This window comes from Chrysemys picta, chromosome 2 (assembly GCF_011386835.1).
Source record: "Chrysemys picta bellii isolate R12L10 chromosome 2, ASM1138683v2, whole genome shotgun sequence".
NCBI lineage: Eukaryota > Metazoa > Chordata > Testudines > Emydidae > Chrysemys > Chrysemys picta.
Window position 1 is genome coordinate 78,546,180 of NC_088792.1, and position 12,425 is coordinate 78,558,604.

At 39.1% G+C, this 12,425-nt stretch overlaps 1 protein-coding gene across 5 annotated transcripts in view; it reads right to left on the reverse strand.

The window, feature by feature from the left end:
* Window positions 1-2,446: 2,446 nt before the first annotated feature.
* The window catches only part of TCAIM (T cell activation inhibitor, mitochondrial), a 62,990-nt gene continuing 53,011 nt past the window's right edge, over window positions 2,447-12,425 (reverse strand). For 3 of the 5 annotated variants that reach the window (XM_005278696.4, XM_005278695.5, XM_042840565.2), the window contains exons 9-11: window positions 11,650-11,882; window positions 10,441-10,572; window positions 6,872-8,308 (exon numbers count right to left, since the gene is read on the reverse strand). In XM_005278696.4, the coding sequence (XP_005278753.2) occupies window positions 8,083-8,308; window positions 10,441-10,572; window positions 11,650-11,882 (591 nt within the window). In that variant the 3' untranslated portion in view covers window positions 6,872-8,082. The other 2 variants (XR_010598355.1, XM_065583553.1) reach the window with 2 other exon arrangements.

The window sequence follows — 12,425 nt, forward strand, 5'->3', positions numbered from 1 at the left end:
CTCATCTCTTACAGTGGGGCTCTAGAATCAGTCATCATGAAGAAAGAACATTAACTTATTAGCAGTAAGTCTGGTTCACGGGACATATGTTGCTTTCAAAGACATATATTGACCGAAATGGGCCCTGAATACACAGTGTGTTCTGAAGGATTTACAGTCCAATACAGGAACAGACTTAAAAGTAATTGTTTTAGAAGAGATGTGGTGTTTATACCTTCAGTCTACAGAATGCTGGGATTTAGGGGTATGCACATGTACACCCCTTAATGGCCAACTACTGCTCAAAGAATCTGTGACTGTGGCTAGAAACGTGACTCTTACAGTTGAGCTCTTGAGTGTCAATATATTCAGAGGGGAAAAAAAGTAACCCATGTTCTTGGTACATATCATTAACTGGGCTCAAATATTCACTATACAACTGTTCATAAAAAACACACTGAATTAGAAACATTTATCCCTGGAGCATGGCAATTTGATGGGGGAGAATAATGTGTAGTAGTTAGATGTGGTATCAAGGAAGTGTCTTGATAATGAACTATATTTATGTTTAGCTAGCAAATGGGTGCCAGATCACAGAACGTGGGTCTACAAAAGCAGACTTGATGAAGGATACTAGGTACCTATTATTGTTTCTAGTAATGAATCCCAGAATGTTTCATTATGTGCTGAAGATACACATGCCTCTAACATTCACTAGCCTGCTGTTGCATGCTGCAAGAAAAACAAACTCTGACAGAGTAGATGTTTAAAAATAAAACATTACCCAGAAAGAATTAAAAAGAAATCACGGGTGGCCAAGTTAAATCTAACTGCCTTTTGTTCTCCAAATCAGCTGTAAATACAGGAGAGGGTGAAGACTAGGTGGTTCTAAAACTAAAAAAGAAGGGTTGTTTTCTTATCAAACCTTGTGTCAACTTAAATTTGAGGTTGTGTCTGAAACTACTTCCTTTTGCTCAAGCTATAAAAGGAAATACCTACCACTACTGTTGATCAGTCCCATTCACTGCACCTGTTTAAACCCAAGCTCCATATCCTTGGTAGTAGGCTAATAGAAACAGGGTTGTGGCAACCCAAGCCACTTGTAACCTATAGTGTGTTAGAGGCCTGGAATCAGCCAGGTGGTCAGTACAGTTCACAGCATGGGCTGAGCTATCCCGGGAGGAAGCAGGGCCAGGAGATGTATGTAATTTAAAACTGCACTCTCATGGCAAAACATTCTGGGAAGGGCTAGGGTGATACAATCATGCTTTAGGAATGAATCTCCCTTACAACACAGCTGTTTCAGCTAACTTAAAAAGTTAGTTCAAGATTCTTGTTTTAATAGGTCACTGGAGTTTAGCTTCATGAAATCTAGACCTTCCTCTATCCTAAACCTCTGTTGAAGTTTTATAAATATAGAAAAAAATAAACCTATCATTAATGATTTGTCATCCTTTGTAAGACATCATCAATAAGAACTCAAACTCTTGATTAACTCAAAGAACTATTATATGGATTTTTCAATGTCTGATATTTTGTATTTTTAAAACTACGTACGAGTTCAGAGCATCAGATAGGCACTTATTTCTAATCTTACAAATCAAAATACATGAACTCTTTAATCTAACTCTACCTTAAAAATGCTCATGCTTGAGATCTGTATATAATGTAGATTATATAGTTCTAATTTCATAAAAAGGTAGAAAGAGTCCAGAGAATAGTCAAATAAACTCAGGGAAATGAAAGAACACTACAAGAAAATTTGTGGAATGTGAAAGAGAAATATGAAAAAAAGCCAGAAATCAGTCAAAACATTTAAGTTCCACTAAATAAAAGAATTTTAAAAGATTATTTTATTGAAGTAAGCAGCTGATAATGCAATCAACCTGACTATTCAGCAATTTAGTACCCCAGTAGAGTCTTAGCTAAAATTGAGCACAAAATTATTTATTTGTTATTTAAACAATCACATCAGGAATACACATCTGTAAACACAACTGCATGACAAGAGCATTTCTCTGTTAGTTCAGGAAAGGATATGCTTTTTACAACTGTGTCTTTTTAACGAAAACAAACAAACAAAAAAAGCTTTCTGCAGAAAACTTTTGGGTACCACAGGGATCAATTCTTGTCCCTATGCAATTTAACATTTTTATTAAGAACAAAAAAAAAAATCACTGACAAAACTTGCAGAGGACACAAAAATTGGGGGCATGATAAATAATGAAGAGGACAGGTCACTGAGAGAGCGCGTGGTAAGGTAAGCACAAGCAAACAGTATCTATATAATATGGCTAAATGCAAATGTATACATTTAGGAACAAAGAATATAGGCCATACTTCTAGGATGGCGACTCCGTCCTGGGAAACAAGGACTCTGAAAAAGATTTTGGGGTTGTGGTGGATTCAGCCGAATATGAGCTCTCAGTGTGATGCTATGGCAAAAAGAGCTAATGCAATATTTGGATGCATAAACATGGGACTCCTGAGTAGGAGTAGAGAGGTTATTTTACCTTTGTATTTGGCATTTGTGCAACCACTGCTGGAATACTGTGACCAGTTCTGGTGTCCATTAATAAATTGGAGGGAGTTCGGAGAAGAGCCCTGAGAATGATTAAAGGATTAGAGAGCATGCCTTATAGAATGATAGACTAGAGGAGCTCAAGCTATTTAGCTTACCCAAGAGAAGGTTAAAGGATGACTTGATTACAGTCTGTAAGCACCCAAATGGGGAACAGATATTTGATAATGGGCTCTTCAATCTAGTAGACAAGAGGTATAACATGATCCAATGGCTGGGAGCTGGAGATAGACAAAAACAGACAGGAAATCAGGGGTGCTGGAACAGGGTGGGCGGATGGGCCTGTCCTGTCCACTTCTGGCCATGGGCCCCGCCCCCTGCCCCTCCTCTTCCCCCTGCGGCCCATCCCCTGGCCAGGTTGAAAGCTGGAACTCCGCTCGGGGAGCCTGGGCAGCGGTGGGGAGCCGCAGATCCTCGACCAGCCCAGGCTGGGGGGGCCTGAGAGCAGCCCCCGGCCCATGTCCCTGCCCTCCGGGTCCCCCACCCAGAGCCAAGGCAGCTCTTACCATAGCCCAGCTGCAGCTCTTTGGCCCCTGAGGCCCCGCCCCCACGCCAAGCTGGGTCAGGGTAAGAGCCATGCGGGCAGCTGTAGGGAGCTGCAAACCCTCCACCTGCCCTGGGTGGAGAGCTGGGACAAGAGCTGGAGACTGCTCTCGCACTCCCCCATCCCAGGTAGGTGGAGGGCCCCGGGCTCCCCGGCCCGGCTCTGCTGGGGCAGAAACCCCTTCCCCACCTTTTAGAAACAGTCCATCACCCCTGCTGCAAATAAGACAAATTTTTAACAGTGAGGGTAATTAACCATTGGAACAATTTCCTCGGGGTGTGGTGGATTTTCCGTCAAAAGCAATTTTAAAATCAAGAATGGATGTTTTTCTAAAAGCTCTGCTCTAGAAATTATTTTGGAGAAGTTCTATGGCCTACAGGAGATCAGATTAGATGATCACAATGGCCCCTTCTCCTCTTGGAATCTATGAGAAGACTGAGTCCCAGTTTTTAATCTCAATCTTGGAAGAACTAAACCAAGTCCTCTCTGTAATATTCAACTATTCAGCTTATGCAGGGAAAGACTGAATTTGTATCTTTCTAAATTTATATTAAACTTTTTGCCATAATTAAACTTTTTCCTTGCCAATTGGGTCAGATATGACGGCCTGTAGCATCACCAAAAGTGCACATTTATCAAGAAAAAAATCGAGACAAATTCACTACTATATACATTTACAATTCACACAATGTATAAATATACATATACCCATGAAATCATACAAATATCCTCTTTGTGGACAAACGCTTGCATATTAGGAGAATGACAAAAGTTTTAATTAACAGGCTTTAGTTTCACTTTTTCCTCATAAGAGGAACAGGTTATTTCAGCTACAGTGAACACAATTTAGGCTATATACCTAATTTACTTTCTACAAGAAAAAGTTATGAAGAATTATTAATCCACTTACATTGTTAATCAGCCACTTGTCCTCTATGGGAGAATTTTCCTTTTCTATCCCATCCACACACATCTAATATAGGCTTGTCTACACAGCTACTTAGCAGCAAGCCAGGGTGCCGAATGCAGAGTGCACTAGCCTGCTGCGCATTAACTGGCTGTGTGGACTCTGTTACTATGCATTAAAAGTATGGAACTTTTAGTGTGCAGTAGCAAGGTCCACAAGGCCAATTAGCACACAGGCTAGTGTGCTGTACATTCCCACCCCAGCTTATTGTACACTAAGCAGCCATGTGGACAAGCCCTGAGATTCAAAATTGACACTTCAACACCTTCTAAATCGTAAGTGGGTACAAAAAACTGTTAGTTCCTGAGAGTAGATCATAGTATGTAAAAGTCAAAAGTACAATGACAAGATGGGCAATGGTTTCACAGTTTTCATATACAGCGCTAGAAGTGAAAGAGGCATAGTGAGTAAATATGTGGGGGGAATGTCTTCATATGTCACACCACCAGAATAATAGTTTCAAGTGCTTTAAAATGCTAGACATATAATTACCAAAATTAATGCTCCTGTTTGCCAAAGCACGAATATCATACGGCCACAGTTATACATAGGATTGGAATTATTGTTGGAATTATTCTTTAAAAATTAAATGTTTATCAGTTTGTAAAGATTAACATGATGCTGAAACAGAAGAGATTGTCTTTTCAATGTCCTTTCTGAAGCGATGGTAAAGACTAAACTACTTCTTGAAGTTTGAATGACATGATCTGGAATGTCCTGGTTTGATAATGGATGGCCCACCTCTCAAATCTTTGATCACTGGTTGAGATTCAAGAATTGTTACCCGTTCCTTCAAATATTTGATTTTAAGTAGTCAAAACAAAAGAGAAGAAAAAGTCTCAGCCAATCTGATTATTAAATATGAAATCAACGAATACTCGAAAATATAACTGGCTTTGGATTTTTATTATGATTAGTAGTAGTTATTGATCACTACCCTTTTTTCTCATGCCACACAAAAAAAAAAAAATAGATGTGAAGAATGCTGAGGGTTGAGTTAGGCAATCTACATTCTGCTATTTCCTAACTTTTGAGTGCTTAATTCTGCAACCTTAATATTGAATGTTCAACATAGTTTGTGTGCTATTTCCTAGTTGCTTTTTTTAAAGAAACTGAAAAAACAAATTCCATAATGTGACATCATATTGACACCCACATGGGTCACCAACGGGGTTGAAACCTTTAGATTCACCACACAGACCTCTCCCATTTGAGCCAATAGAGTAACGGATAGCAGGAGTAGGCTGTCATCCTCTACGTGGACCAGTGCTAGTGGGGGATGGGACACACACTATGACAAGGGTTTCACAGATGTTTGCTGACAGCAAAGGAATGGTGAGACTCTGCAATCTTGAGTTCTATTCTAGACTCTGAATGGGGAGTCTAGAATAGAACCCAAGCTCCAGTGGGCACAGACACTCCTTCCCATTTCCCCCCAAGCCTGACCCCTTCTGTCCCATCCCTTTCCCTCCAACTTGTCCTGGTCCTGTCTCTTCCCCAGCCCTGGCTCATTGTGTCAATCCCATTCTCCTCACCTGGCCACTCCCAGCGTCCATTCCTTAGTCTTCACATCTCAGTCTCCTTGCCCAGCCAGTCTGTCTTTCCCCCTGGGCATGCTGTCCCCATCCCCTCTGTTCCCTGGCTCCCCATCTCTTTCCCTCCCCACACCCAGTCCCAGTCTCCTCGCTCAGCTAGTCCCCGTTCCCCACTCCCTACCCCAAACTCCTTGCCCAGCCAGGCCCAGTCTCTCCACACCTAGCTTTTGATTGGTCTCTCCCCTCTCCACACTAGCTCCTAGTTTCAATCTCCCTTCCTGGGCTCCTCATCCAATCTCGGTCCCCTTCTCCCACCTAGACTCCTTGTCTCTTCTCTTCACCCAGCCAACTCCTTGACAGACGTCTCTCCTCCGAGGTGCCCTGCCACATTGGTTCCTAGTCCCTGCCTCATCTTCGTTCCTCATCTGATATCAATATCTTCCCCTCCCAGCAAACTGACTCCCAGTCCCAGTCTCCTTCTTGCCCGGTCTCTCCCTACCAATCAGCTTCTAGTCAGTTACTTCCCGTCCCACTCTCAGAAGACTCCTTGTCCCAGCCTACTCCTTTCTCTCCGCTCGGGTCCAGCTTTTGTTCCCTCTACCTTCAAATCAATTGGCTACATCATCCATACTGCCTTGGTGTGGACTTCAGCCTGGGGTGACATCGAGAGCAAAGGAGACACAGGCTCCCTGATCAGTTCCGGTACCACTCTGAAACAGCTATTACAAGGAAATTCTGAGCCCTCATAATCCTGGGCTGTAGCATATTCAGCTGTTCTGTGGGGCTGGTGCATGCACAGTCCTGTCACACACAGGAGCCATAAGGGGCTGGAGCATACTCAATGAGGATGGAATCTTTAGAAGTTTTAGCAGTTAAGCTCTAGCAAGGCTCTACTGTGCATGTGCGAAATGCAATTCTTCAAAGGCTTAAAACTTGGCCAAATTCAAGTGGATTTTCATGGGGACGACAAAAGTCACATCCCTGACACAAAAATCAACCCTCTTGCTCCAAAGCACAGGGGTGCTGAAGCAGTTCAAAGAAGAGCAAGAAATATTTAACATGGGCTAAACAATATTTTTCCCTTTGACTCATTCTCTGAAATGATGAACTATTTCAGTTGAAGTTTTCCAAAAAATTCAGCCTAAGGCAGATACCTAACATTGAAAATTTCGGCCTAAATTGTTAAAGTACAGCAAAGTTATAAGCAAGTGAAAACACGATCTTATAATGGGAGATGGTGGGCAATCTTAATAGCACAAATAATATACATAATTTATACATATTTATTTTACAGTATTTTTGCCAGTTCTGAAAGATGAATCCAAGTCCAAAAAATGTTAACTGGCTAGTTCCTTTCGGATGATTTTGCAAGATTTAGAACTCAAACACGGTGTGTATTCTAGTGTGAAATACAGTGAAACAGCAGCTTTTTAATGTGTCTAACATTTACTCGGAAAATAAGCCCTCAATCCTTATCTTACGACATTCAAGTTATCAAGTTTAAATAAAATTCAGTATGTCTGATCCTCAGGGCTGACTGAAACTCTTACTCACACTGGTGAGCACTGATTTGCATGACCATCCCTAGACTTCATCGGGACTAGTCATGCAGATCAGTGCTCACCAGTGTGAGTAAAAGTTTCACAATCATGCCTGTAGCTACAGTGTACTTAAAAACAATTGATGCATCTTATACTCCAGTAACAAATTATGGTAACAATAATGTAGATTGGAGATATATTTACCAAGAGGATGTCATTTTGAAAGTGTAAACACCTACTCCAATGGGCAGATATTGGATTGACATTTAAAATAAACTCCTCTTAAACAAATGTTCAAAGTACTGTTCCTATCTGCATAATAAAAACACTGATGGATTTTTCCTTCTATATTTCTTATACAGTAAGATATACAGCAATATGTAACTACAGTATTGGAACCAGATAATTAATGATATATGAAGGACTCTAGAATTACTTCTACTGCCTTTGCCGCCCCTAAAACTACTTTGACAAGATATTTCTTAATTTTTGAATCCAGTTAATTACCTACTTTAGATAGTACATAGTGCTTGGCTTTAGAGGTACAATTTCTATGAACTTAACAAAATCCATCCTGGAATATTCATGTATATGAAAAACAAACCAAAACCCTTTTTGTAACCTTCAAATCCAATTCAAAAGTTTTGTTTAACTATCAAAAATGCCCTTTCATTACCCCTTCCCTTTGATGGAACTTGTAAAGGAGTATGGAAACCGTACAGAATGTTTACGCATGGACAGGCAATAATGTACATTATTCAGCAAGCTGTTTAGAGCTGAAGTTCTACTTTCTGAGCAGCAATTAAAAAGAAATTCTTGGATTAGTTAGAATATGGATATCAAAATACACATTTAAATAATTTACTCTAAAAGAAAATAATTCATGTTTATAGCCTCAGAGAAAATAGACAGTTCCTCTGATTATTAGACAGGCCTCAGCTTTTCCAGTTCCAAGGGATACAGAGGTCTCCATCTTGCAATACTGAGTAAAAGTGTGAAATGCAGAGGTGCATGCCTTGCAGGTATGGGAGTGATTCTTCCAGCAGTCGCTTACAACAATCTATCATCTGTGCATGGGAAATACTTGGTTCCTTATACAGCTGTTTCAGAGAAAATTTTTCAGTGGAAGCACTGATTAGCTCTTTTTCCATCACTGTCAACCTGGTATATTTTAAAAAGTTAGAAATTAGTGCTAAATATGAGGACCAAATACAATGATGAAATTAGTGCTTGGGCCTTTATAAATATTTGTCTTTCAAGGACATTATTAATTTTTTTTATAGTGTGCATTTAGTTTCAATTTTTTCAAGTGTAGATATAGTGTGACAGCTTTGAACATGTAAAAACTAAAGTTTTTGTGTACAAATATGCAAACTTTGTGTGTGCAAGTGATTATGTCAAGTTGCATACCTACAAAAGGAGACCAGATTTTGAAAACATTACTGACTCACTTATTTGAAGAGCATTTTGTGGTTATGTGATCATGAGACTTCATTTTCAAGGCATCTTAGAGATAAAAATGTTTGTTCCTTTTTGAGATATTGAGTCAACATTAAGAAACTAGGCTTGAAAGTATAAAAATAATTTCCTCCTGTACCCCCTACCAAATCCCATATTCAGTATTCTGCTGGTGACCTAAAACACTGGATGATATCAAACAAAGAGTAGTGTAGCCACCTGCTCTATTTTAGGTGTTGGAAATATAGTTTACTGTTGCAACAGAAATACAGAATCCTTAACTCAGGACTTAGCAAATGAAATGATTTTTCAGTTCACCTTAGACAAAAAGGAATAAACCAACTGACAAATACAGGTTCTTTAAAGAAAAAGGTAGTATGTATGCACATTTGAGAATTCTAGTTTTAAAAAGTGTCATGTAATACAAATCTGTCAGCGTTGGTACAGATAAATGAAACAAACTGAGCCATTCTAAATTCTGTATTGCTAAAACACTTTTACATAGCCTATATGGGATGATATATAGTTCATTTAATATAATCCTAAAGAGAATGCAAAGAAACAGCCCATAGAATCAGAGAACAGAAACGCTTTCTTATTTTTAAAGAAAGTTTGACATGTACTGTGCTTAAGATCCAGATAACAAACAGGATACGTGTGCAGACTTAGGATGTGTCTACATTATGGAAACTATACCAATATAGCTATGTTACTGTAGCTATGCCAACATGATCCTATACAGTGCAAGTGCAGTCTACCCCAAGAGAGGGTGTTTTTCCATTGATGCAGGACCACCTCCCCAAATGATAATAGCTATATTGACAAAAGTACTTTTCCATTGACATAGATGCATCTACACTTTGGGGTAGGTCAGCAGAGCTACGTTGGTAAGGGGTGTACATATGGTCTCTTGACCAGTGTAGCTACGTCTATCTATTTTTAAGTGTAAGGCAGGCCTTAAAAATTACACATTTATGCCATGATCCTGCAACTGGATTAGTGCAGGCAGCCCCTTGCACCTGCCTGGAACTCTGCAGGAGGCTGCCCCTGATGCTCATGCATTGTTCCAGCTGCAGGTTTGGGTCCTTAAAGATCCATTTTAATTGGTTAGATTGGTATTCAAAAATTCTGGGTTCTTATTTTCTTCTGAAGTGCTGATTATACTGCAAGCTCCCAAACAGTGAAGGGAGCTGCATCCTTATGCTGCATTAGGTGCTTGTGATTTCACTAACACTAACTCTGAATTCAGGTCTTGCCAAATAAGTAAAAAAGAGGAAAATTTTCAGCTGTTTTAAAAGATATTTATTTCTAATTGGAGTCCATATTAAGGATTCAGGACCATAAAGAGATTTTTAAAACCTTTAAAAAACTTGTATGTACCATAAAATATTTTCATATTCAATAAAGAATGCTCAATTGTGGCAATTATTGAGTGTCTGCATACTTCAGCAAGATTATTGTAAAATCATCAAGAGAAAGTTTCATGATCTCTTACAAACAAAAAAATCTTTCATTTTCTAATGAAATATAGCTGCTATGTAATCTGATAAGGAAGTAGTCAGCTGAGCAGCAGTTTATAACAAATGACAGTTGGGTGAGGTAATATCTTTTATTGGACCAACTACTGGTTAGAGAGACAAGCATTCATGTTGGGTAAAACAGATAGAACACAGTGGCGGGAAAGGTGAGACCCTTTTTTGTAGGGAAAAGTTAACTCCCTTTTATATATCCTCAAAGTTCTCGTATTGTTATAGACGTAAAACAAATAATTCAGTAATACAAGAAGTAGAAGAGAAACACAAGAGCTAGTGTACAAACTTGCTGAGAATACTTACTCTTCCTTTCTTTTCAGATTCTCTCTTGCTTGCTGTGCTTTGGTAATAATAAACCACTGAAGGGTTGCTAGATCACACATTGTTGGGATGTTAAAATGCCCAAGTTCATGCAAGTTTGGAGCATACCTATCACTGTAATGAAACATGATGAAAGTCAAAATAGACATATCTTATCACTTCTTCGTGTACTAAAATATTTGTCATGGATAACAGAATGAGGAATTAAGGATAAAATCCCACCTGATCAATAAATTCTAAATCATTCTTTGGTAAAGGTTTGAGGCATGAGTACAGAATTTCAAGTGTGGATCAGCAGAAGCAACTCAATAGATGCATATTAGTTTCCTGCTGCAGACAAAACTATTGACTCACAAAACTCACTTTTTTCAGATAATTTCTCAGAGATTTAAACAAAGATTTAGATTTCAAAGGACATTCTCCATTAAATTAGCAATTTTAAGATATGTTAAAATTTTACATTTAGCAGTCTTGGCAGAACCCTTACAAAACAACTGCAACTTCATTTCTTGAATCCTGTGTTCAACCTGTCTAATGATCTTACTAGTACAATATGTGGATGTAAAGCTGGCTCTGAAATGAATTCAAGCCAAGTATTCTCTTAGCACTATCACATTATCTTAGTCACATAAACAAAGCCTATATACATATGCCCTGGGCAGGCACTTCTACCCTCACTGAACTACACTGGCTTATTAGATGCACATACTTGTGTCTCTGTGTAACAGCTGTTCATATGCTTGACAGATTGTTCAATCTATTCAATGCTATATACCGTGCAGATGAGTTTAGAAAGACAAAAATGCTATCCTCACTGGATGTGCATGATTTCCTTCTAGCTAATCACTCTCCAACTCAAGAGAAACAGTTTGACACAGTTGCATCATTTAGAAACAGATCATATTGATTCCATAACTACAAACAGGATTGATAGTGCCTAGTAAGTTGTAATGTGTGCATATTGTTTCCAGGTTGTGCAGTCTTAATTAACTTGATGCAGGCAGTTAACATTTCCTGAAGCTACATTAAAAATGTAAAATATATTACAACCAATAGGGAATGTGAAAATGCCAAAGGAACAATACTGCAGCAAATGAGACTTTGTAATATTAAGAAGGGCAATACATAATCAGCATAGAGTGTAAAATGACCAAAAAGCTTTATAGAAGCAGCTATCCTGCAGACACTTACCTTTCTAGAATCATTTGCAAGCCACGCAGACTACGAGGGTGAAAAGATAGTTTACTGTTAAGCAATCTATTATAGAAAGCATCAAGAGTGGTGTAATACTCTTCAAGAGTTAACAGTGGTTGCAGCTCTTCAATGTATGTTATTTGTATGCCTCCTAGAAGATGACTTATACGGTCCTCCAAAAGCAGCATCTTCTTTTGAAGTTTATAATAGCTAGGCAATCTCTCAAAAATCTGCACACACAAAAATACATTGCCTATAATTACACATAACACGTGATAAAAATCTCTCCAAGAAATTAGCCGCTTATTAATTCACAACAGAAGGAACCCTAAAGAAAATGAAGTATCTAACGATGCAAACAGAAAATCTAAATGTTACAACTGAAAGTTATGCACTGGGAACACAAACAAGATTGGCAGAGCTGGGTGAACAGACAATGTTGTTTTGGGAAGTCAGGGGGGAGAGGAGGATTACATGGAATCTCTATGAGGAGTTATGCTTTTTTGCTGGATTTTATCCTACAAAGTAGCATTCATGCACAGCCACTGACATGAGGGATCGTACACAGCTGCTGACAGATTAAAAAGTGTTCTCTCACTGCATTTGTAGCCCCATGTGCATGGTTCATAGTGTACAGCAGAAGTGGTAATAGTAAGGTGTGTGCTTGTGGATGAAGAATTAGAGGGCATGACTGTTAGGGAGCTAAACTGGTGTGTGTGTGTGTGTGTGTGTGTGTGTGTGTGTGTGTGTGTGTGTGTGTGTGTGTGTGTGTG